The following is a 24695-nucleotide window of genomic DNA, read 5'->3' as shown; positions in this document are numbered from 1 at the left end:
GAGGTGTAATGATTTTATGTAATGCTGGTTCATTTTGATGAGCGGTGCTCTGAAGTGGCCGTTAGTTTGGATCCTGGGTTCCAGAATGGAGTGTCTTCTGTGTGGAGTTTGTTTGTTCTGTTTGTCACATACTGTAGGCTCCATCTTGCCACTGCACTCACCAGGAATAAACATCTTCTTGATATTGAAAAGAGGTTTCATTTGGTGGATGCTACACATTGGTGGTGGTGGAGGGGAGTCCCCCTTACATGTAAAGCGCTTTGAGTGGAGTGTCTAGAAAAGCGCTATATAAGTGTAAGCAATTATTATTATTTGGGAACAAAAATGAGGAAAAGTTGAGTTTTCGTGTTCACGCAAAGTTATAACTAAAGTCTTAAGTTCTGAATGCTTTACTACACACACGCGAGTCTTTTATATTACTTTTTTGTCTCTTTGTAATCTGAGATTTAAAAGAAAACAACGTTGAAATTTCAGTCTGCCATGGTTCTTTGTAGCACGTGTGCTGGGTTGTGCATAACTCTTCTGCAAGTGCAAGGCTGGGGATGTTCTTTATAAACTGTAATTTGCTAGTGTGGCTGTAATAAAAAAGTCAACGTCGCAGGAGGGAACGTAAGAAAAAGTACCATACTTTGCGGGTTTATATATATATGCTCTGACTTGCAGAGCGCAAAATCACGCTAACCGTGCCATTATCTAAAATGGCTGCCGCTGGCTTCATGACACCAATTTGAGGGCAGTGAGCGGAGTGAAGGTGGAAGCACCCGTCACGTGACTGGAGCTGGCGACTGAGAATTTCTGCCTCGTGGTCACTTTAACGAAATCGCAGCGGGGGGATGTTTTAATGTATGGTATTTTTTTTTAGCGAAGTGAAGCGTAACGTTGCGACTTGCACTTCTGGAGTACGAAAGTGAATGCGCAAGACAAGTTTTTACAGGATAAAGGTCTTTATAGGTGAGGCTCTATGGCTGTGCACAATGCATGTCTCCTTTTAGCATTGTCAGTTTCCGTTTAACCAAACGCTCTTCCTGTTTTAACTAGTCGCCAGAATTACATCACGGTTAAATACAAGTTTTGGGGGGCATTAGTGTATAAACATGCTGAGAATTAGTGCAGGGGCGTTTTGGGAGTTCGATGTGTATACTCAGCGCGAATTATAAGCTGTAGAGAACTGGAGTTAAATAAACTAACGATGCGTTAGGATTTCACGCTGAGTGTTTCCAAACTACATGCAGTCCAAAATGCCCGATATCTGTGCCGCCGTGAACTGCAATCAGTGTACAGACCAGTCCAACATTGCTTTCTTCAGGTTTCCGAGAGACCCAGTGCGGTAAGTCAGAGAATGTTTTAATCATCTACGATTAGCTGCATTGATCTTTAAAATATGTGAAGATATTTCAAATTTAAAGGGGCGCTGTCACTCTGAACCTATGTTTCTTTCACAGTTCCCTTATCTGAATAAATGTTGTCTTTCCAGCAGGATGAGTACATGCTTATTATAGTGGTGATTATAATGGTTAGCATAAACCGATATCCAGGGCGGCTTATATTCATATATGAGATTTACTCGTCCTTGTACAGTACAAATAGTATGATACGATTTAAAAATGTAAATTACTCGATCGCGTTTTAGTGTTGGCAAACTAAATGATTATGGTAAAACATTTGACACCAAATTGAGTTCTAGCAGATAGTGTAGTTTAAACATGAGATGCGTAACTGACTTGATATGAACAAGACATTGTTATACATCATCATTCTTATTTTTTATACCCACGCATCCCGGATTAAATTGATAAGTTCAGTATTCAAGAGACGTGAAGCAATGTCGGCAGATGTATGTATCAATGATAACACACGACAATTCCTTGCTTTTGTACAGTGCAGGGGTGGGTCTCATGCTCGGTTCCTGGAGGGCCTAGTGTCTTCAGGGTTTGTTCCAACCTGCGTAGTCAGTTTAACCTAATTATTTTCGTGCGTAGACCTATATATTAGGATACTTGTGCAGATGATAACACGTGACCCTCATTGAAAGCACAGTTACCTATCAAACACTTTACAGCCAGGTTATTTATATATATTTTACAATAATGTAGTTAACTACGTGTGGGAGCCAGAAGACGCTGGTCTCTACAGAAATGTAGTTCGACGTCCCTGGTATTGTAAAAGGATCCCAAAGCACTTCATATATAGGAGGAAGCCCACTCCACGCTCCACTGAAGAGCACTGAGTGCCCTACAGCAGGGCAGATCAGGCAGAGAAGTGAGGGACTGAGGAAGGTTGGATCTGACCAGCCCAAAGTTCAGCTGAGCCAGCACCCTGGGGTAGTGCCCCTGCATTTACTTCAGTAATCCAGTAGTCAGGAACTTGATGTAACTACAACACCTCCTACAACACAGTGTCTTCTGTCGCCACACTGAAGCACCAGAGAAAATAGCGCCACCTAGCAGGCACCAGCACCAGTTACAGCTGCAAACATCTTAGGTTTACCTGAGAGGACCATTGCAGTACTGACTAGGCCTAGCCTTGCCTAGTTCCTGAAATGGAACAAGTAACAGGTTTATTCCATGCTGAAAAGTGAAAAAAGAAAACACAACATTTCAGCTGTGGAGCCTTCTTCAGGTGTGGCCGCCTTCTCACACCCAAAGAAAGCTCCACGGCCGAAACAGCGTGTTCTCTTTCTTCTCTTTTCAGCAGGGAATAAACCCATTACTTGTTCCTTTGCAGCCTACGCATGCTGACGCAGCTCCCCACCTGAACTAGTTTCTGAAATGTCACGCAGTCACCTTATAGGGCCTGCAACACTGCTGTCAGTATGGCTATTCTTTCTCGTGCTTGCATTACACTGTACTCTCTACTGACTTTTCCTAAAAGCGTAAGTTCACTCTGAGGCCTTGAACCTGCATAGATGTGGTCTATTTTATCTTTTGTCCACAGTGGTTTTTGCAGTGTGGCTGCAATGACTCTTATTTTTAGTACGAGGAGATGCTTGTGATCGTGGCTGTTATTAAGTGTACAAAGTTTGCTGTTTTATTCGCCTGGCGCGCAGTTGGGAATGTTCTAATATTCTGGGCCCCCCTGCTGTAGATGTAAGCAGTGGCTGGAGAAATGCCGCCGACCAGATCTGGAGCAGAAGACCCCCGAGCAGCTGCACAAACTCTACAAGCTCTGTGCCAGACACTTCGAACCCTCCCTGATATGCAAGAATGTGAGTGATCCTTTTCACCCTGACTCGTGAGCTCGGCGTCTCGCATCTCTTTTTCAGTCCCCGTGGCCAGTGTGGGATTTAGGTCTTCAGGCCGCCTTAGAGTGAACTGCAGTGTTGGGTTTCACTTTTGCGAACCGATGGAGGTTGATGAAAGGCGTAGGTTCTTAATCTTTCAAGAAACCCAGTCCCACCCCAGAGATCTCCTTGCCGGAATCCGACTGAGATGTCTTTACTTTATGTGATGCTTTAAAAAGCCCAAGAAGTAATGCATTTGCTGTGCTCAGAGTGAAATAAATTTTGGTTTTGCATTGCAGATGAGACTGATTTGTAAATCTTGATGATTGTAACGCGTTTTCTAAGAAAAGTAAAAAGCCATAGTTAAGTCATCTTGCACAGAGTCGATTCTGTTATAAGGGGAAGGATAAAAAGTGATTTTTTTTATTCAGATAAAGTCTGTACTTATTTCTGTGTATATATATTTCGCTGTTAGGGGTCTGCACATTGTATCTCTACCTGATCCCACCTGCAGTGCCTGTTCAAATACACCCAAGTGTTTTTTTTTGCAAGATTTTCATTTTTGTGTGTTGACTCCCAATTTTTAGAGCACTCTAAGAACGGTTCTGAAACAGGATGCTGTTCCAACCATATTCGACTTCACAAGCCATCTGAACAACCCGAACAGCCGCAACAGGAAAAGAATAAGAGAAATTGTGAGTCTGTTATTAATTTTGTCAGTGCCGGTGATCTAATTTGTAACGTGAATGCGTGGATTCCAACTCTTGGTTAAGAAATCCCATGTCTGAAAGCATATGATCATATTTAATTAACCTTAAGCTGTTGCAGATTTTATTTTGTATTTTGTAAGTGCAATGTATGTTTTTTTCTTTTAACACATTCAGGCTCTTATAGGCATCTATCTCTTTGGAAACCTGTAAGGTCAAAGTAAAAAAGATAGTTTGTTCATATTTTATCCCTGTTCTAAGGGGGCATACTTTTTTCCCCAGTGTGGTTTACCTCTCCAGAACCAAGCTTTTCTTTGAAGCAAAAGAGCTTTCCATTCATCTTCCATTAAGTGATATTTTTATTGGGGGGGGGGGGGGGGGGTATGAGCTATATTTATATATTTATCTCGTCTTTAATAGATTTTGCCATTAAAATGAATTGATCTCTGACCAATTACATCCTAAGATCTTATCTTGTCAAGATCCGATCTCGTAGATTTTGAAAGACATTTTTCTTGACGTTTTTAGAGTGAAGAAGAGTTGTCGGACTCGAAGAAAGCAAAAGGTCAGTAAATGGAGGGGGGGGTTTCGCCGCTTGGCTTGCAATTATTTTTGAGTTCCTAGTCGTGAATAATGTATGGCGTTTGAGGGATTTTGCTTTTTATCTTGAAACCCAGGCTGTGGGGAAATTCTACCAGTGACAGCGGGACCTTAGTAAGACATTCAGATTCTCCCCTTTTGATGTTTTACTGATACTGTAATGAGGCTTCTACCTGATTACATGGTAACTTGAAAACATTTTTGTCACACAGGCCCTTAGTCGGGTTTCACTTAAATCCAGAGGTGGATTCTGAACATTTTGAACACGGTGTGTTTTAATTAATGTATTCATGTATTTAACAGCGCTGGGGATAATAAAAAGTTCTTGCAATATCTCTGTAGATGGTGAGCCCTGCCCCCCACTCGAGCCGAAGGATGGGGATCTTGGCGAGAGCAGCGCAGCGTGTGGGCTGGACAGGGATGTCTGCGAGGAAGAGGATCCCTCCATCTCCAAAACAAAGGAAACCCTCAAGCTGTACTTTAAGGAAACTCTGGCCTTCACCGGTTTCAGCATCAGGGCGAGCGCTGCCGCGGGCCTCGCCCGTCCGAGCTGCGCGTGCGCCGGAAAGATTGACCCGAGGGAGGTCCTGCAGGTGGGGGAGGACTGCATGCGGGACGAGATCCGCAGCAGCTTGCGGTCGGCGCGTTTTTTTTCGGTGCTCCTGGAGGACGTCGCGAGCATCGAAGGGAGGGACCAGATACCCGTGTTCGTCAGGTCCGTTACCGTCGCCGGCTTCCCCCAGAAGCATCTGATGGGGTTCCTGCCGTGCGAGGGGGACGCGGAAACGCTGGCCTACATGCTCCTCTCCGCCGTCAGAAACAAGTGGGGGCTGCGGATGGAACACTGCCGGGGGCTGACGTACCTGACCAGCGGCCGCATCAGCCAGAAGATGAAGGACGTTGCCAGCCGGATCCTGCAGGAGTACCCGCAGGTGGTGCTGACGCCCAGCGACCCCTACGCCTTCAACGTGTGGCTGATCCGCTGCATGCCCATCGCCTCCATCCAGAGGGTGGTGAACACCGTGGAAGAAGTGGCCGCGGTCCTGAGAAGTTCCGCGGCTCTTCAGGAAAAACTGGAAGAGGAGATCGTCGCGGTGTACGGGCACATCAAGGGCGAGGTGGAGAGGATCCGAGAAGCCTACCAGACGCGTTGGGAGTACGGCGCCGATGCCTTCCAGACGATGCTGGACATTTTAGAGCCTTTCATTAGGTGTATGAGCGAGGTACGCGCCGACCCAGCTACCGCTGAGCGGGTGGGCAAGCTGAAGCCAGTGCTGACAGATTTTAACTTCATCATTGCGCTTGTCGTGTTGAAGAACACTCTTTGCTGCGTCAGTATCCTGAACCCCAGCCTTAAAGGAACGATCAGCATCAGCAGCACGCTGCAGTTCATCATCTCCAATGCCTTAAAACTACTCAGCAAGCAGCTGCAGGAAATTGCCATTTTCCACAGGAAGTGGTTCTCGGATGCCTGCAACAGGGCAAGGAAGCTGGGAGTGGAAGTGACGCTGCCGGAAAACCTGGAAAACTCGGAAGAAGGAGCAGGCCGGAAGGTCCAAACCTCTCCGGAAGACTTCTATCGGGCAACGCTGAGCACTCAGGTCCTGCAGTACCTCATCCAGGAGGTGAAGCAGGTGTTTAGTTCGGAGATGGTCAGGATCCTCCGGTGGCTGACTTTAGTGCCTTCTTACATGGCGGACCACAATTTTAGCATCCGCAGAGACAAGGTGGCGGATGCCAACTTGAACAACCTGGCCAGGCCAGACTCTTTTTACGATGAGCTTGGCTGTTGGGAGGTTAAATGGAAACACGCCAGCAAGCGCAGGATTCTCCCCACCACCGTCTTCGGGACGTTGAAAATCCCAGACATCGGGTTCTATCCCAATGTGCAGAGCCTGCTGAAGGTCCTAGGTACCATTCCCTGTGTGAATGTGGAAGCGGACGTGTATGGGCAGTATGACATGGTGCTGGAACGGTTCCATTCCTACCTGAAGGTGACGCCTCCTGACGAGAGGCTTTCCAACGTGGCGTTCGTCTTTGTGAATCAGGATGTGCACTTTAGCGTTGAAGACATGGTTGATGCCTACGTGGAAAAGCATCCTGACATTCTGCAGCTGTTGCAGAAGGTAAGCACTCACGTCTAGAGCTGTACAACTTGAGCGATTGACATCTATGAGTGCAGAAGTGGTGGTGATCTAGCGGTCTCCAAAGTTTCCCAGGCACTGAAAAACAATATAAGCAATGCATCAGGTTTACGTAAATGTAGGATGTATAAATTCACTTTCTCCCAAGCGTTGGACCTGGATTTCATACACATGTTGCAGCAGAAGTTGAAAGAAGTTTAAAAGTGTATGAAATGTTTTCCTAGGTATTGCTCCATTCTTAACCAATATATAATTTAACTCCTTTCTTTTTGTACCTCAAAGGAAGAAGACCTGACAGAACCTCATCTTAAAGGTAACAAGTTCATTTTGCATTCCATCCTAGAATTTTTTTCAAAGTGTATAAATTGTATTCTTAGTTTGAGAACACATTCATGACAAACCTCATTCTCAGATTATGTTGTTCTGGGCTGGTTTGACCTTGCTTGCATCCATGTTTTCAATTATTTTGCAGTTCCTGAAGATGGTGAAGAATCTGTGCCGAAGGAGGAGGAGTCGCAGATAATGACTGTTGTCGTGGAAGGAGGGAGCCCTCATCAGTCTGAAAGTCCTGAGAAAGATCAGGAGACCCTGAAGTCCACCCTGAAGGCTGTAGTGAAGATGGTTTGTGGCAGTCACATTGAGGACGCCCTTGGTGTGTGCAGAGGTTCGGAAAAGGGCGGAGGCTTAGATCATATGTGCACACCTGAAATGAAGGAAATGCTGGCCGTTTGCGAAGATGCAGTGAGAGCGGGGATCCTTGCAGAGATAGGAAATTCTTTTTTCTCCCTCTTCATAGACCGGGTGGTCACTCTTGGGCAGAAGGATTACCTCCCTCTCTTCCTGAGGTTTGTGGATAACTTTGATAACATGAGGCTGGAGCTGATGGGCTTTGTAGAAGCTGATCTGGATTCTGACTCCCTGTCTGAGCAGCTGTACTCCACCGTCACGGAGAAGTGGCATCTCGACTTGAAGTACTGCCGTGGCCAGGCCTACCTAGGCTCTGGCAAAGTTGCTGGGAAGCTGAAAGCCTTTGCTGACAAAATTCGGGAAAAATATCCCCTTGCAATCTGCACTCACTGCTCTTGCTATTCCTTCAACGTTTGGTGGTCGAAATCCATACCCGTTCCTGCTGTCTGTAGGGCAATGGACACCGTGGAGGAGGTTATTTTGTTTTTTAGCAGTTCACCAATGCTGGAAAAACAGCTGGACCATGTAATCGCACTTGGCCTCAGGGAAAGCTATGAAAAAGTGCAGGAATTACAGGGGATCTTCTGTGCCCAATGGCTGGAAAAGCATGACACCTATGAAGTTCTGGTGCAGATGCTGGAGCCCCTTGTGGACTGTTTAGAAAAAATCAGAGCTAACAGGCAACAGAAATGGAACGCTGCAGTGTCTGAACAAGCTGGCAAGCTGTTGGGGTCGATTAAAGAATTTGATTTCATCATCTCCATGGTTGCTCTAAAGAACGCCTCTTCCTTCACCAGAGAGCTCAGCGCCGGGCTCCAAAAGGACCATTTTACGGCTGCCACCCAGCTCTGCCAGATCAGCGGGATCTTGTCCACCTTGAACAGGGTGAAAACCACCATTAAGGTCTTCCATCAGAGCTGGTTTGATGAGGCCTGCACGCTGGCGTTAAACCTAGCCATTCAAATCAAAGTGCCTGAAAGTGCTGGTGTGTCTAGGGATACCATGACAAAGCCGGTTGCTTACTATAAGGAAGCACTGAGCGCCCCTCTCGTGGATAACCTCATTCAAGCCATCAAGGACCATTTCTCCGATGAGCACAAGGAAGCCCTGAACTTCCTGTCGCTGGTCCCTTGCTCCATGACGGTGAGCTACATGTTCGAAATTCTCAAGGCTAAGGCCCCCCTTTACGTGAGCGACCTGCCGGACCCGGGGAACTTTTTCACGGAGCTCTGCTGCTGGAGGGTGAAGTGGAAGACGCGAGTGGCTTCCGTTAAGATCCCGGACACCATTTTCCACACGCTCCGCCTGCCCGACATGAAGTACTTTGGGAACGTCAACACCCTGCTGAGGATCATGTGCGTCCTGCCCAGCACCACGATGGAGTACTGCGGCGAAGCCCGGCATCACAAGCAGTTTCAGGAGTACCTGAGGACTGCTGTGGCTGGAGAGAGGTCATCTTGCCTGGCTGTCTTACAGGTTGGGTGCAACCTAACCAGAGATCTGGACAGGATGGTTGAGCGCTGCATGACGGTTGCTCCTAAAGCTGTAGAAGTGCTCTGTGTGGTAAGTCATGTTTACCTCATGTCGGTCATTTCAAAGCATTTCGTTGTTCAGATCGTAGTGCTATTGCTGTTGCTGCCATATTCAAGACTGATAAGTCGAAACATTTGCACGTTTGCAAACGTGGAGTAAGGGCCTTGTTTGTTCCAATGCAAAAGATGCAAGTAATCTTTTTAATGGTTTAAATGTGAAGCTTTCTTATTAAACGTGGTTTACGTGATGAAGATTGGGACTTACAAGCTTTAGTACATAAGGGCTAATATAGACTTTGACTCAATAAATGTAATTGTTTTCTAGGATAAAAGTCTTAAACATCTGGTGACAAATACAGAGAATACAGAGACTGGCATGGAGGGTAAGTAATCTTTTGAGGTGAGAGTCACTAAGTTGATGCCTGTAATTCTTATTTAATAATTATTTTGTAGTTTATCTTATATTTGACTTACTGAGAAAAATGCCATTCTAATTCTGTGATCAAAGTCAATAGCAAATAATGAAGGAGTACCTGTAAGTTCTTATTATGGTGCAGTCACCAAAAGATTGTATTCCCAAGTTATTCATAGAAAACCTGGCGAAAAAGATCCCCAGAAAGAAACCTGTGTAATCTTTGGGCAGAGTTATTATATTCTTTTAAGAGTTCCTTCAATATTTGCTGGAAGAATTGCAGGTAGTATTTGAACAGAATCTTCTGCCTTGTGATAGTTACATAATTGACTCGCAGGTGCTCTTTGCTTTTGATTGACTGATTCCTTCATTAGGGGTGATATTCCCACAATCTGAAATGGAGTGATCATGTTTGTCCTTTTTTATTTTGGTACCATCCTGATAAAGCCTGTTTTGTTTGCGTTCATAGTTGAGCATCATGAGGAGAAGGTAGAAAAGCCCATTGAAGCCTGTCAAGATGAGCCGCTGAAGATCCTGACAGAGAATGGACATCCCGGGGATGACAGACAGGGTCTGGAAGCCATCTGTAGGACTGCTGCTCAGCTGGTGAGACGAAACTGCCAGGTTTCAGACCTGTCCAGCGGAGAACAACAGGACCTGCTCCTAGATCTCAAGAACACATGTCACTGGGCACCAACAGGAGAACATTCTCTTGACATAAGCATGGATGAGATTCTCACACTCTTAGTAAGGTCTATCAGACAAGAAGTTCTCTTTGAGATTCAGAAATCTCCGTTCTTTTCTCTCATTGTAGATAGAGTAGCTACTATTGCAGGTAAAAAATACCTGCCCACATTTGTGAAGTACTTATTCGACTGCTCACCCAAGGTTGAACTGATTGGTTTTTTGCCATATGATGACAAAAGTGATGGTGATGCGCTAGCAGAGAACTTCCATGCAACTCTCACTGAGGACTGGGGACTGCAGATGAAATACTGTCGTGGACAGGCGTACATGAGACTTGGTGCTGAGAGCCTGGGGATTAAGAAAGCATCCTTGAATTTCTTAGGAAGGTACCCTCTGGCCATCAATACACCCTGCTCCTCATCAGGTGTGGCCTTTTGGCTGGCAGGGTGTTTACCTTGTCCTTCTGTCAGCAGAGGGCTGGAAACAGTGGAGCAGCTGCTGTTGTTTTTTGACCAGTCACACGAGCTGCCCGAAGAAGTGGCGCAGGTTGCGGGCGAACTGCTGGACAGCCCGAAAGAACTCGTGGCCGAACAGCCCAGAACAAGCTGCCTGAACTTGGTGAAGAGAGAAGATATTTTTGACGTTCTGGTGGACCGGTTTGAAGGGCTCTTGAAGTGTTTGGACGAGGTGAGCAGTAACACCAGTGGCTCCTGGAGCGACAGAGTGGCGTTGCAGGCGTCCCTGTTGTCTGGGGTTATGAGAGACGCCGACTTTGTGGTAACTCTCATGCTTCTGAAAAGGGCCTTTTCCCTCTCGCGCAGTTTCTGCCATGTTTTCCAATGTGGAAATTCTACCAGCATTGTTAGTGCAATGGACAAGGCAGGGCCGGCCATTGATTTCTTGAAAAATGCACTGGAAAACATCGACGTGGTACATCCTGCTTGGTTTGAGGAGGCGTTGCAGCTTGCTAATAAGGTGAACAGTGGGCATGTCAGTTTCCCTCAGGACTCCTGTAGCTTTGAATCCCCTGAACGCTACTATAAGCAGACATTGAGCATTCCCATTTTGAACTCTCTCGTGGAAGAAATCCGACATGCCTTCTCCGACAGTCACTTGAAGACGCTGAAATACTTGGCTCTGGTCCCATCCTGTAATCCGGATACCAGTGTCCCAGAATGCCTGGAGAAAATGCCTATTATCCATCAAATTGACCTCCCTGAGCCGGACACAGTCCAAGAGGATCTTAGTAAGTGGGGGAGTTTTTGGAAAGAGAAGTCTGGGGTCTCGCTGCCTGCTTCCGTTTATGATACTCTACTCCATCCAGAGTCAGAATGCAATTCCAATGTGTTCACTTTGCTGAAGGTATTGGCTGTCTTGCCAAGCATAAGACCTCAGTCCTCCATCACAGAAGATGGCTTGACCTCTCTGAGGTCTTGCTTGAGGAGCGCTGTGAACAGGAGTAGCAAACCAGACCTGCTGATACTCCAAGTGCACCAGAGAGCAGTTGGAAATTTGGATGATGTAATAGACAAGTACATCGAAGCAGATCCAGAGAGGCGTGCTCTGCTAAGCCAGGTAAGCAACCAGAGGCGTCGCCTTATGTAAGGAGGCCATAGCTAATTCCCTTACCCAGCAAAAATTTGAGGGAAGTGCTCAACGTAGGGAAAATGTGCGTCAAATTACTACACATATCTCTCTTTACGTTTTCTGGCCATTTTAAAGAGGTTTGAGTTCCGGTGTGTTGTACAGAATGTTTTAGAATAAATGAGTATGTACCAAAATGCTGGCACATCCCACCTCTGTGTTGCAATCTCTGAACTGGTGTATCCTCAGAGATATGGTCTAGAATTTATTTTATTCCAAGCTGATTAATAGCACGTTTCCTAAGTGTTATCCAGTGGCATCTTTAGGTACCCTGCAGAGAAAAGTCACCAAATTCTCGTGCTTCATTTCTGAAAGCATCAAATATATATGTATCAATAACGTTTTAAGTGCAGGAGATTAAAATAGTACAACTAAAATTGGTAAAGTAAACTTGAATATACAGAAGTAGTCCAAGCAGGTAGCAGCATCATCATGCGTAGGCTGCAAAGGAACAAGTAAAGGTTTATTCCCTGCTGAAAAGAGAAGAAAGGAAACAATGTTTCGGCTGTGGAGCCTTCTTCAGGTTTCGCACGAAGACACTCCACAGCCGAAACGTGTTTCTTTTCTCCTCTTTTCAGCATGGAATAAACCTTTACTTGTTCCCTTGTAAATGCAGTATTTATATTCTTTGATATCTTATATAATAAATTGGAATCAATGATATATGTATAATGAGCATGAATTATTATACCTCTTTGCTACAATACTGATTTTAAATGTGTATTCTGTATAGCACTGTATCAAGTAATTATAGTGTTTTATAGCATTCTTGTCAAAATTTCACATTCTTGTCTGTGCTCTCACTATTTTATTTCTTAGGTCAAAGTAAACCTGGACCACTTGAAGAAAGCAAGCAGTAAGTATTTAGCCTGCCTTGGAGATAAACTAACCATTGTATGCAAGAATAAGAGTTCTTACTGTAATACTTTCTTCAAATCCAATGATGCAGAAGTCCACAGCTTTAAAAATATTACCCTCATGATTCGAAACTCATTTTGCAAAAATGAAGTACCCAGAATTGTTGTTGTTCAAGTTCACAGTATATCAAAAAAAGCATCTCAGTGAAAATATGAACTAGTCAGATCATAACTTCCCGTGGATGATGTAGTAGTGGCATGAATAATAACATGCCTTGAATAGAAACATTCTAGAATTATAATTTTTTCAGGACAATAAATATGTTTTTCTCCCGTTAGTTAAGCAAAGCTTAAATTGTATAGATTATTCCCTTAGAAAAAGATCATTTTCGGACAGGGCTTTTATTTAGAAAGCAGACTAAAGTAACAAAGTATACAAATGTATTGACAGTCCAAGTTACTCCCACAGATATACCCTGTGTCTTGTAGACTTGCTTGAACTTGTTGACCGATGTCTTTAGCAGCTGTTATTAAATTTACTAACTTGTTAACTAGACATGCCTGAGTTCAGGGGTGTAATAGACGAACAACATTTATTGTGCTTTGGAAATTGATGAGTAATCTTAGTACATATTTAGTATGGCTTCACACCATACCATAGTAAAAACCTGTGCAGCTATAGAATGCAAGTTTCATACTGACAAAATAAATAACAATTACTATCTGAAATATAGCAGATTTTAATGTATTCCTTGCTTCTTTTGACTTAATTAAAGATGTTAGATACTCAAGCTTAACAGCTTAAGTGTAAAAAAAAATTTGCCCTTTTCATGCAAAGTTTCAAAATTTGCTGGCAGGGTTTAATTGGCGGATATCGTTTTTTCTTGTTTGAGTGGAACTTGATAAGCCTGTTCTCTTTTCTTTTGCCTCCGAAGCTTTGGAAGAGACAGACCTTGGCTGCCCTCTAGAGGCTAAGGAGCTGGAGGCAGCCTTGAACATCATGCTTAACCAGTATCCAGAACAGGGGCAGAACAGCAGCGTGGAGCCGAGGGAGCTTTTGAGTTTCTATTCCTCGTCCGAGAGGGAAGAAATCCTTACGGAGCTGTGGGATTCGCAGTTCTTTGCTGTGGTTACTGAGAAGGTGACTGATGTGGAAGGCCAGCCCTACATTCCTTTGTGCGTTCGGTACTTGGATAAAACAGACAACCAGTGCGAAGAGACCCTGGCTCTGATCCCTTGCTATAGTGACCCCAGCGTTCTTGCTGATGCCATCGAGTCTGCTCTTTCTGAGAAATGGGGCCTCAACATGGAGTACTGCAGAGGGCAAGCCTACTCAGCCATAGGGTATGCAGGGTCCCAGATAAAGTCCGCCACTGCCATTCTTTCTCAGAAGTACCCTCTGGCCATCCGAACCTCCAGCTCCTCCGTCACGCTGAATATGTGGCTGGCTGGGTCTTCGTCTGTCCTCAACATCTCTCGCCATGTAGCCACTGTAGAGAAGATGTTCGCTTGGTTCAGAGACGCCACAGAGCTGCAGGGAATGCTGGGAGACAGCATTGCTTTGGAGTACCCGCACGATGAAGGGAAGCAACAGGAGCTGAAGGAGAAACTCGCCGGCGAGTGGCACAGGCATCACGACAGCTTTCAACTCCTGGTGGACGGTGTGCAGCCGCTCATCAGCTGTTTAAGTGAGCTAATAAGGAGTCCTAACCTACATGTAAGAAGGCAGGCTCAGGTCTTTTATAGCATCGTAAGAGATTTCGACTTTGTCTTCACGATCGTAGTCCTCAAAAACATCACCTCTTTAACTAGGAGCCTTAGCCAGAACTTTCAAGGCATGCCCTCGGACGTGTTGTCAGCAGTAAGGCTCTTGCCCACAGTCATGGAATCCTTGAACGAAATCAAGAAGAATATTGATTTTTACCACCAGATCTGGTACAGTGAGGCTTTAGCCCTGGCTGTGCAGTTAGAGGTCAAATTGCTCCACCCTGTTCTGCAAGAAACTCTAAACGGGTACTACAAAAACGCACTGACGGCCAAGACTGTAGATCACTGCGTTGCGGAAATCGCGGAGCTCTTCTCGGACAAGACCCTCAGTGCTCTGAAGTGTCTGACTCTTGTGCCTTACGTCATGTCGGAAAACGGTTTCGTTGGCGGGGAGGAAGATGTGGCCAGCATTTACAGAGATGATCTCCCGGACGCCGGCTCCCTGGCCGCTGAACTGCAGACCTGGGAGAAGAAATGGAAGTCTGCTGCTGTAGAGTGCCTGCCAGCCACTGCGCTGGACACACTGAAGGTGTCCGACATACGGTTGTTCTGCAATGTGGAAACCCTCCTCAGGGTCTTGGTTGTCTTGCCTGTCACAAGAACAGAGAGCACATTAAGACGAGGGAAAAAGAGCCTTCAGGAATTCATGCTCCAGAGGGAAAGACATCGTTCACAACTGTTTCCTCTTTGAGGCTTTCTTCCTGACAGTGCATCTCCTCTGAGCATGCAGAAATAACTTAGTGTGTCACCGCCACATCATGGACATAAAACCAGGCTTTATCTAAGCCTGAGCTAGCTTTTTTTCTACCCTTGAAACTAATTTTTTAAAATAAAATACCTCTAACTGTATAGCCTTTGGTGTAATATATTTGTTTGAATTTCATTATCTAGTGTTTTCATTTAATTTCTGAAATGAGAATGGACTACCTAAGTCCTTTGAGTATCAGTGTGACCAATCAATTGCCAAAAACAGCCTGTTATGGGCTTCCAAATGATTCTGCGTGCCTTACTGGTCTCAGACATAAACTCACAAGGATTTAGATCTTACCGTTTGTGTTTTGTTTTGCATTCCATTCATATTTTAAAAAAAAAACCAAACTTGGTGAAGTTTAGGCTTGTGGAGAAATCCCAGGTTTCCTGTTTCAGCCAGAGAGGCACCTGCGTCATGTGGTTCTGGAGAGTAATCAGAATTGTTTGTATTCATAGCTGTCGATGAAAAGGACGCTAGTGCTTTCTGTAACACAGCTAGGATGCCAGTCAAATTTCTCTCCAGTCTGTTGTACAAGAATTTCCATTTCTAAAGGCACACCATGTAAAACCTTGTGGGGCTTTGATGTAAACCCATGACATTTTAGTTTTATCCTTTAGGAGGTAAGATTGAATGTGTGAACTTTTGTTGTGTAAATATTCCCCCAGGAAACAACTCATTTCAGTTATATTTGTCAAATAAACAAGGAAAGAAGAACGTTTGAATTTTGTGTTTCCTTAGACAGGAAAGTTGGGAAGTTCTGCTCTGTTCTGGGGTCATGGTTTTGCCAAAATGACCACAAGAGGGAGCAGTTACCTTTTACTTACTACAGTGAAGTGACTGACCAGTAATAAAATGGTATTATCTTTTAGGAAGCATGCTCAGGAAATAGCTTTGGCTTATTTAACATGCATGGAAAAGCCGGTTTGCATGCTTTTTATGTTTTTCCAAAATGATTTTTTCTTTGCCTGTTTTCATACACAATTAACATGGTACCTGACGCTCTTGATAGTTTTTTAAAACGTTGTTTTTTAGCATCTTCCTTGTTTCTGTATCGAAAATAATGTACCTAACAACAGTATTTTTCTAGTGTTTTTGCTTATGCCTTTGGAAGATGACTGTGGTTTCTTTAGGAATAAAACTGTTACTATCACACACAGAACAATGTGAATGTTTGCCCTCTGGGAACAGTGGTAAAATTGAAGGTGTTGAAAGAGAAGAACAGCATTCAAATTGTCACTGAGTTTTATAGGCCTTTCAAGGGAGTTCTCTTGATATATGATACAACAGCCTATGACATGACCTCTTTATCAGCCAGAAATGGAATGATCTAGACTTCAATCAGGTTTCTGAGAAGACCTGACATTGACATATTTTCCATGAAGAAGTGATTAAGATCCATTTTAGGAGTCTGAATGGTGAAATTCCACTCATCCACTTTAAGTGTCAGTCATGAGAAATGGTACTGCAAAGTGATGTACATGATATTCAGGGAGGCAGATCATTTTGTAAGATGACAGAATGTGGTACCTGTGTAGATCCTGCATTATGGGATGCTGATACCTAAATGCTGTTTCACACATTCCACATGGTAAATGGGTTTATCCCCTTATAAAGCTGCATCATCAAGTGTAGTTGGCGGAGTTGTCTTGTGACTGTCCCTCAAAAAGTCACTGTTTGTCACACGTTTCCATTTAATCCAAGTTTTTATGCAACCTGGTCTTTCATAGAAGCTTGGCAACTTTTGCAGTACATAGAGTCCAATGCACATTTCTCGTCGTCTACCATAGCAGATAACAACAGTGTTCATTTACGTTGAGTTTTGGATAGACATCCGACAAAGGTAGACTGATGATTATTTGACCCACCGGATTAGTGTATTGATCTTCCCGGCACTACACTGTTCACAAGGGTAAAGATGTGTAACGTTTTTCTGAGTAAAATGGACTGACTGCTGCATCACCTGGAATAGGAGGAACTCCGGTTTTTAAAAAACTGGCCCAGATACACAAGCAGCTTGTTCTTGGAAAAGTGTAATCGTGATCTGACGGATTTTTGAAACTCCGGATGTTTGGACACAAGATCTCACACAATCCATTTAAGCCTTATTAGTCGGATATTGTGACACCCGGTTTTTAGCTGTTGTAGTGTTTTGGCAACATGGCGAAGAGAGGCTCCTTTTGTCTTCCGGATGGGTAGACACCACAATGATTGATACATATGGGATAACGCCGGCCCTTTAGCATCGAGCACACCATCTGTGTCTGCATACTGTATGGCTCTGAGCTGCAGGAAAATAATTTCCTTGAGCTTGTTATAATGTGTATCACACATAGAAGGGTTACTCTTGTGCTGCTACACTACAGAATAGTGGGAATTGTGTAAAAATAATACCAATTATGAAGAAGTACTGAGTAGGTTAGTTTTTTCCAATGTTATTTCACCTCAGGTGCAATATGACCTGCACACTGTAATCTATATTATAAGGTGACTTTATTTTTAATTGACTTGCATGACCTTTTCTGTACTGTGCGACTTAGTTGGTATTGCTTTTCTTTGTGTGAATGATCCATTTGTTCAAAACAGTTTAATAATAACAATAAAACCCAGAAAAGAGCAACTAAGCACTAGGGGGGTAGTTTGAGGCATAAGAAAAGGCACCATGGTATTTCGATTTGTGAGCAAAACCCCCCATGCCAAGGACAAGCTGGACTCCCCACACACCCCCTTCAGCAAATTTTTTTTGCTTTTCTCCTGCAATATTCGCGAGTCGTTTCGGCCGTGTTTGTTTTCCAGAGCGGTGTGTGCGTTTTTGAAAGAGGTCATTCGCGTTTGCCCTTTCTCAGAGTGCCTTGGTCTCCCCCGTGTCCGATGATAGCTGGCGAGGGGGCTCCTGTCGGTGCAGAGTCCATTTCTCCTTCTCTTTCAGGCACTGATTGGACGTTTATTAGAGGCAATCACTCAGTGGTTTTTGTGTGACCTGGATCGGTTCTCGGACGTCCGCATTTTAAATGACGACCTTTTACCTTTGAAGGGTCCTGCGTGCAGTCCCTGACAGTGGGGAGGGGTGAGGAGGTCAGGGAAAGTGGTGAAAGTGTCCCGTCGGAGAATTGTTGCAGTGCCAGAGACGCAGTAAATTTGGGAAGAATCATAAAATAAGTGAAAGTCCGTTTTTCATTAGAATTCCAGTGTACATACCTGTGGTCTGCTTGATTTATGGCGCATTATAATAGAGTTTATAAGGACAGAAAAAAAAAGGTCATCTGTGAGAAACATCTGAGAATTAATGTACTTTGACGGTTTCATTAAAGCGATTTATTTTCTTAGCATGCAATTTAAGCATTTTTTTTAATAACGGAAAGTTCCAAATGGCTTGATTAAAGGATTAATTGGGAATAACTCATCGCATTGTGTAATAGAAATATTACTGCTAAATACAATGTTGTCAGATGTATTCTGTTTAAAAACAGCTGTAAATGTCAATATGTTTCACTGTTGCGGGTGTAGGTATCACGCATTTAATAATATTAATTCCTTGTTACACTTACAGAGCGCTTTTCTGGACACTCCGCTCAATTTTGATCTGATGAGGAAATTCAACGAATCGTGAGCGTTGGACTCGAACTGCCCTTCATAGGTCCGGTAACTAATGCATCCTCACATGATCTAAGTTATGTCACAGATTTCACTGGCCCATATATTTTAAGTATCTTCCCATATCCAACATGTGTCTCTCAGTTGGAGTCCCTGTGTCTCCAGACGGGAATCGCACGATGAGTTTGGCGGTGCCTGCAGTAGTTCTCTTTGTGAAGAGGCGGCACCTTCGCGTGATTTTTCGTGACACTTACACTCACAATTTTCTTTTCAAATGTCTCTCAAACGAAATCTGGCAGAAAATGCTATTCCTATTTGGTTTCCTTTTACAATCCTAAATAGGCTTTTTCAGTAGCTTTTCATTGCTTTGAAATCGGGTCCAATTAATCAATTGAAAATGCAAGAAAACGGAAAGGAATCCCTTTTTACCACTGTGAATAAGATTTAATGGGTTTTTTTTTGCTACGCTTGAGATTTGTCCTGTTTTTTGACTGAAATGGGGGATGATTGACAGTTTATAGACAATTTAATCCAACCCCCACCTCCCAACTCCGCTCTTCTCGGTTTCTCTCTTCCACAGACTAGACACGTCTTGCTTGTAAAACCTCTCTGCTTTGTGGTCCGTCCAATAAACCAGTTAATCCTGTGTGTATGCCGCGGTGACACAATGTTATGGCGAGTAAATGCGGGGCCGACTGTCCGCTTTGATTTCTTCGGATGCGGCTGCGTGTCCGATTGGAACTTCTTCCACCAGCAGGATGAGCACATACAGTAAACAAAACTGGGAGATACATCTCGGCAGGGGGTTACTGTACGGGAGATGGCGGTGAATCACGAAGTATAAGGGAGAGGGTGTGGTAACGAATACACTCTTGGGCTTGAGAAATACAGTGCGTGTATTGGCGGCCAGCTTCACTGACAGCTTTGACAGCCGGCCAGATAGGGTCTGATTAACACCGAGCTGCCAATCCACCATGATTCTGCTCATGGTGGATAGATTCGGGATGCCAGTCCGCTACATATGAACAGGGGCTGGGGGCATCACTTTTTTTATCATCGTCCTGACTAATTCCTGGCCACATCCCTCCCCCAACACCCACACATACTGAGTCACTCGAATCATTTATGTCTCCAAGATCTAATCTAGTGCAACTGTTTATGTGTGTTTAGATTTTTGTACGTTTCCCAAAGAGGGGACAGTAATCACATTTTTCATGAATGCTCTCAGCAACGTCTTTTCTTTTTTTCTTTTAAAGGGTCGATATCGGCTCAATAATTTGAAAAACAGTGGGGAAGACAAAGCCAACCTGAACCTGGGTCCGTCGTAATTTACTTCCTAATTCTTGGGGTCTGAGCTACGGGCTGGCCACAGTTTCCACAAGCAATAAATTATTCCTATTTCTGTAGTCTGTGAGCCAGATTTCTTTGCTTTCTGATGTTTAGTACAAGGGGAATTCTAGGCTTGACATGGTATGCTTAACATGTGTATATTAGTCAGAGAACAGAACTTCCAAATGCTTTTAGACTGAAGGTCCTGGGGCTCCTTTAAATCAAACTTTGGCCAAGTCCAAGACAGTGCTTTGAAATATCCAGGAGCAAATATATGCTAATGATTCCTTCACATATACATTCAGAAAGCAACTTCTGGCTAATATGTGTCTTCTGACAGTTATTTCCATAACTAACTCCTTTTACGCAAATCAATCACTTGCAAGATGCCTTAGGTCATCACATAAAGATTTGAATTGTTGATTGTGGGTGCTATAATTGTAACAGCATTATTATTAAGAACAACCCAGGCATTGTGCTGGCCTTATTTTTCATTTTGTTGGCTTGTTGTATAGTAAGCATGAACTTATAACTGCAAAAAAATCAGTTAGCAGGAAAATGACAATTTTGTAGCAGATGGTACAAAAGTGTACTAAACATACATGACAGGGGTAAATGCATAATAATGTTTCACATCAGCTATGACACGCTAGTGGTGTGTGTTGCCAACACTGGACACAATACAGGCTTTGCATCTGTGATGCGTGCTTTTCACCAGTTTGCAGTTGCTGTCTTGTAGGATTCGGTGCTATTGCTCTCATAGATGATGGGCATGCATTTACAGTATGTTATCATTATTCTGTGTCACCTGTCATCCCAACTCATTCCACAAATGTTTAATGGGGCTCAAGTCCAAAGAGTAGAGCACCCATGTCATCACTGTCAAATGCTCGGCTCACAGGTAGGCTGTTGTTGGCATTAGTGCATGCATCGTCCTGCAGGATGAACCCACAGGCAGAACTGCAAGAGAGGCCCTTGGTCAGGTCAGCGCTGTGCAATCACCTTGCAATACTCCAGCCCAGACCACCACCCCTGGGTCAGGCCCTCGGATTGGTCTGTTGTACACAAGATGTATCGTGTTGTTTTGCATGTCTGGGCCACACTCTGACATCCACCAGGGGGGTCGACGCAAAATCTTGAATCATCAGTAAAGAGGACTTGGCCATTAAATTTACCTGAGGTGTTCCTCCAACATAACAGGGGCACAAATGTGTCATTTCATTAATGAGCAGAGCATATATATGCATATATATGCAAAACTCAGAGTCAACTGAGTGCATTACTATCTGTTATAAATGATCTTTTGTGAGAATAATGGCAAAAACATTAAATAAATGTCTAATATTTCTAGTTTTAAAAACATACATGTGTACATGAAATGTTTCGTTTGTCACTCAGCATATTTGTAGTTTACTGTGAAATCCATAAATGTCTCGTACAAAGACAAGTCATTTTCATATATGTGTAAGTCACCCTGTATAAGAGCTCCTGCGGGGCAGATAAATAACAAGAATTGCAAAGAAGCCCAGGCAGTAAGTTCTACTTTTAAGAAAACTGTTTTGCATATTGAAGCCCTGAGAGTCTTGCAGAGGGCTGGTTTCAATGGCCACTTTGAGAATCTCCATAATTTAAGTGTGCACAGCTGTTCTTACAGAGGCGGCCTCTCAGATTCACCAGGGCAAAGGGTATTTCATCTGAATGTAAACTATCAGCTATATGCAGCCCACAGAGCCCTGTTTTTGAGCACGTTGAGCTGACTTCCTTTCATGATCAGTACAGTTGGACATGTTGTTTAGGTATTGAATTTGTCCTAGATCCTTGTTCTTACCTACCATTATAAATGCGTAACCATATAGTCCCCACCAAGGAGGAATTATAAGCACTTAATTCCATGTGAAAATCACATCTCCATGTCCTCACAGTGGCTGAGCAAAAAGATCTGTCTCTCATGTGAGCAGTCAGGAAGCCCACGATCATGTTTGCTGACAGGATTACTGGAGGGTCCCTCTTTGTCCATCTTTTAATGTTTCTCAGAGCAGGAGGGAGGGTCAGGTGTCAGGGTTTTAACACAGAGTTGCCCTGCTCCTGCTTACCACCCTCTATTAACACACCCTGTAAACAAGCTGAGGAGATGGGGAGGTGCACCTGAGGCTTTGTCTCGTATCAGATTATTTAGGTATGGACTGATATGTGCTTCTTATTACTTTGTCATTATATATACTGTATATATATTTAGCAATTTATTAATCTGTGTTGTACAGTGAAATGAGGCAATGCACCATGCAAAAGGGTTTGATGCAACATGCATCTTTCTACATTTACAGAATATTATATATATATATCAATTTCTGCTCATTATTGATTTAAAACAAACAAGGTTTACTAACTAATTTGACCCACTGATATCTTGAGACTATTGCATTGAATGAACAGGATAAACTGGCTAAGAAAGTGTCGTCTTCCTTTTGAGGGATAAAAAATGCAAGATAGCTAAAGCTTAGTACATTTTCTGAAGCAAAACAAAGTCTTTTTCCCCCTTACCATGTGAACATCAGCATTTTTCTCTTTCTTTTCATAAATCGCGTTAATGGAAGGTGATTAAAAAATGTCTTCAGATATTTCTTTACTACATTTCACCAGGGACTCTTGTCTCTTTTGCCCTGTGAACCTTAACTTTAACACAGGTGTCTCCAATGACCCAAAGTACTGTTTATTTCAATACAAGCTACCTAACAGGTTTACTGAGCTGAAAACCTTCAAACGTGTCAGCTTGGTGATTGAACACTGCGAAGTGTTGGGGCTGGAGTTCAACAATGAACTCTTCAAAACCAAAACTTTCCTTCTAGAAATGTGGTCGTTTACGACCCTGCTCATAGAACATCAGTGGCCTTATCGACAAGCACACAACACCCGCAACAAAAAACATTCTCTCCTATTCCTCCGTTCCTTGTACTGCGAGTTTGTACTCCTGGTGAAATGCAGGACAAACAGAACCTAACTTCTTTACTGGTTTCCTGTTGAAAGTCAAGGCTGTGCTCTGATGCAGAACTTGCAGCACTTCATAACCACGTCCATGGAAAGCTTGGGCTTAACTACCCTCTTGAGAAAAAAGCAGAAAGCTTAAGCAGATTTATTTCAGGGTTTCGCTAAAGAAAAGGTAGCCCCAGCCAGAAATCAGAGCCACCAACAAACTGGGCATTTGGTTTGAATTATAACAATGTCAAGGCTTACGATCAGATCTGGAAAGAGTGTTTTTTTTTTTACATTTAAGGCATGTATAGCTATACCATGAATTTATAGATTTAACATGAAAAAAATATAAGGTGTAGTTTCATTAACCCAGGGTTCCAAAGTAATGTTAAATGCAGTCTGAGAATTGGCCCTGCTGTGCTCTAGTGACTGGTAGAGCACCATGGTATACATTGAGAGGCTGCACCCACAGTGAACCAAATCTTACTTTTTAATAAAACAAGATGTCAGCCTTACTCGTTAGTCCTGATCTAGCACTCAAAGGTTAGATGACCTTCTAGCTCAAGAAACATTAAATGGCATTCACCTCTACAATAGAGATGTCAGGTGCGTTCAAATTCTCATGCTCAGGACAATGTATCTACCAGTGAGCCTGAGAAAGATGTGCTTATGATTTGGAACGATTGGGGTCACAGCATCCGTCTTATTTTTATTATTTTCGGCCACTTCATTTGGAATGAGTGTCATCGGCCCGCGCATTTCTACTTGTTTAAACCTCTGCTGTTGCTGCTGGAAGCAATGGCAGGAAGCAGATGTTTTAGAACAGGTTATCTCTTGTCCTCGGGGTTGTAGCTCGCTCTTTGGCTGGGTCGATGCGGGGAAGTGCTGGCGGAGTGTGTCAGGAGCAGTTCTTTGGGAGCCATGCACAAACCCCCCCCATCCACATGGCCATATGGTCGGTCTCCCTCTTCCTACACCTCTTTCACTCTCCTTATCTCTCCCTCTGACAGCTTCGCACTCCCCTTTCTCCTTTTCCAGCAACACCTCATCAGAAATAATAGCGGGACATTCTCTGACACACACGCTGGCCCTAGGGAGCCCTTGTAAGTAAACGCTGCTCAGATGCCCACTCACAGAAACATCCTTCAGAGCAGCACAGAGCTCGGACTCTCACTTCCTCACGTATTGCCAGGATCCTGTATTTCTTTTTGCACCACGTTCAGTGGTTTCTGGGGCTCCCTACCCTCTCTTCCCGTCACTGGGGATGGAAAAGGCTCCTGGCTTTGTCATCTACAGGCACCTGCAGTCCTGTCAGCATTGGAGCAGGGCAGGGTATTTTCCTGTGGGTGAAACCCACGAAACCCCAAAATAAGCGGCATTGTTTCTCAAATAAAACAAAGTCCCACGAAAGGGAAAACCGGGAGACTTAATGTTTCGATTCCTTCATTTTTGGAGTCGTCCTAACAAGGCGATTTAGACGTGCAGTGGCGCAGCTGTGTCTCTCTGGTGCAGGGCGGACCACAGCTCTTGCCCTCCGATCTCCCGCTGTCCTGTTTCTACCGCTTCTTAGTTCTCGACAGCCACCGGCCTCCACGTGTTGCACACAGGCCTGGGGTGAGGTTCGGAGTGCTGCCGCGAGCTCGGCGAGAGCTTCAAAGGAAGCAAGAAGACAGAGGGGGAAAGAGACTGTACTGCCTTTCAGCTGAGGGCTGGCTCACGGCTTGAGGTGAGGGGTGACATTTCAGTGCACGAAGAGGGGAGCAGCCGTGCTTCCACCCGACTGGGACAGTAACTGAA

At 44.0% G+C, this 24695-nt stretch overlaps 1 protein-coding gene across 1 annotated transcript; it reads left to right on the top strand.

Moving 5' to 3' along the window:
• Nucleotides 1–815: 815 nt before the first annotated feature.
• Nucleotides 816–15716, top strand: LOC148830326 (uncharacterized). The gene is made up of 11 exons (XM_088922383.1): nt 816–1327; nt 3085–3205; nt 3808–3915; nt 4456–4492; nt 4870–6653; nt 6954–6984; nt 7144–8921; nt 9216–9273; nt 9772–11564; nt 12453–12489; nt 13426–15716. Exons 1-11 carry the CDS (start codon nt 1227–1229, stop codon nt 14946–14948), a joined length of 7371 nt encoding a protein of 2456 aa, XP_088778509.1. The 5' UTR covers nt 816–1226; the 3' UTR covers nt 14949–15716.
• The last annotated feature ends 8979 nt before the right edge of the window (nt 15717–24695 follow it).

The sequence above is a fragment of the Atractosteus spatula genome, chromosome 7 (assembly GCF_055471065.1).
Source record: "Atractosteus spatula isolate fAtrSpa1 chromosome 7, fAtrSpa1.hap1, whole genome shotgun sequence".
NCBI classification, from domain to species: domain Eukaryota; kingdom Metazoa; phylum Chordata; class Actinopteri; order Semionotiformes; family Lepisosteidae; genus Atractosteus; species Atractosteus spatula.
Note: the sequence above shows the minus strand (reverse complement) of the source record. Positions and strands in the feature narration are given on the sequence as shown.

Coding starts and splice junctions, on each gene's coding strand:
- LOC148830326 (XM_088922383.1), top strand. CDS start 1,227: ATGCAGTCCAAAATGCCCGATATCTGTGCCGCCGTGAACTGCAATCAG. Junction 3,916..4,455: donor GGAAAAGAATAAGAGAAATT/GTGAGTCTGTTA, acceptor TGACGTTTTTAG/AGTGAAGAAGAGTTGTCGGA. Junction 6,654..6,953: donor TTCTGCAGCTGTTGCAGAAG/GTAAGCACTCAC, acceptor TGTACCTCAAAG/GAAGAAGACCTGACAGAACC.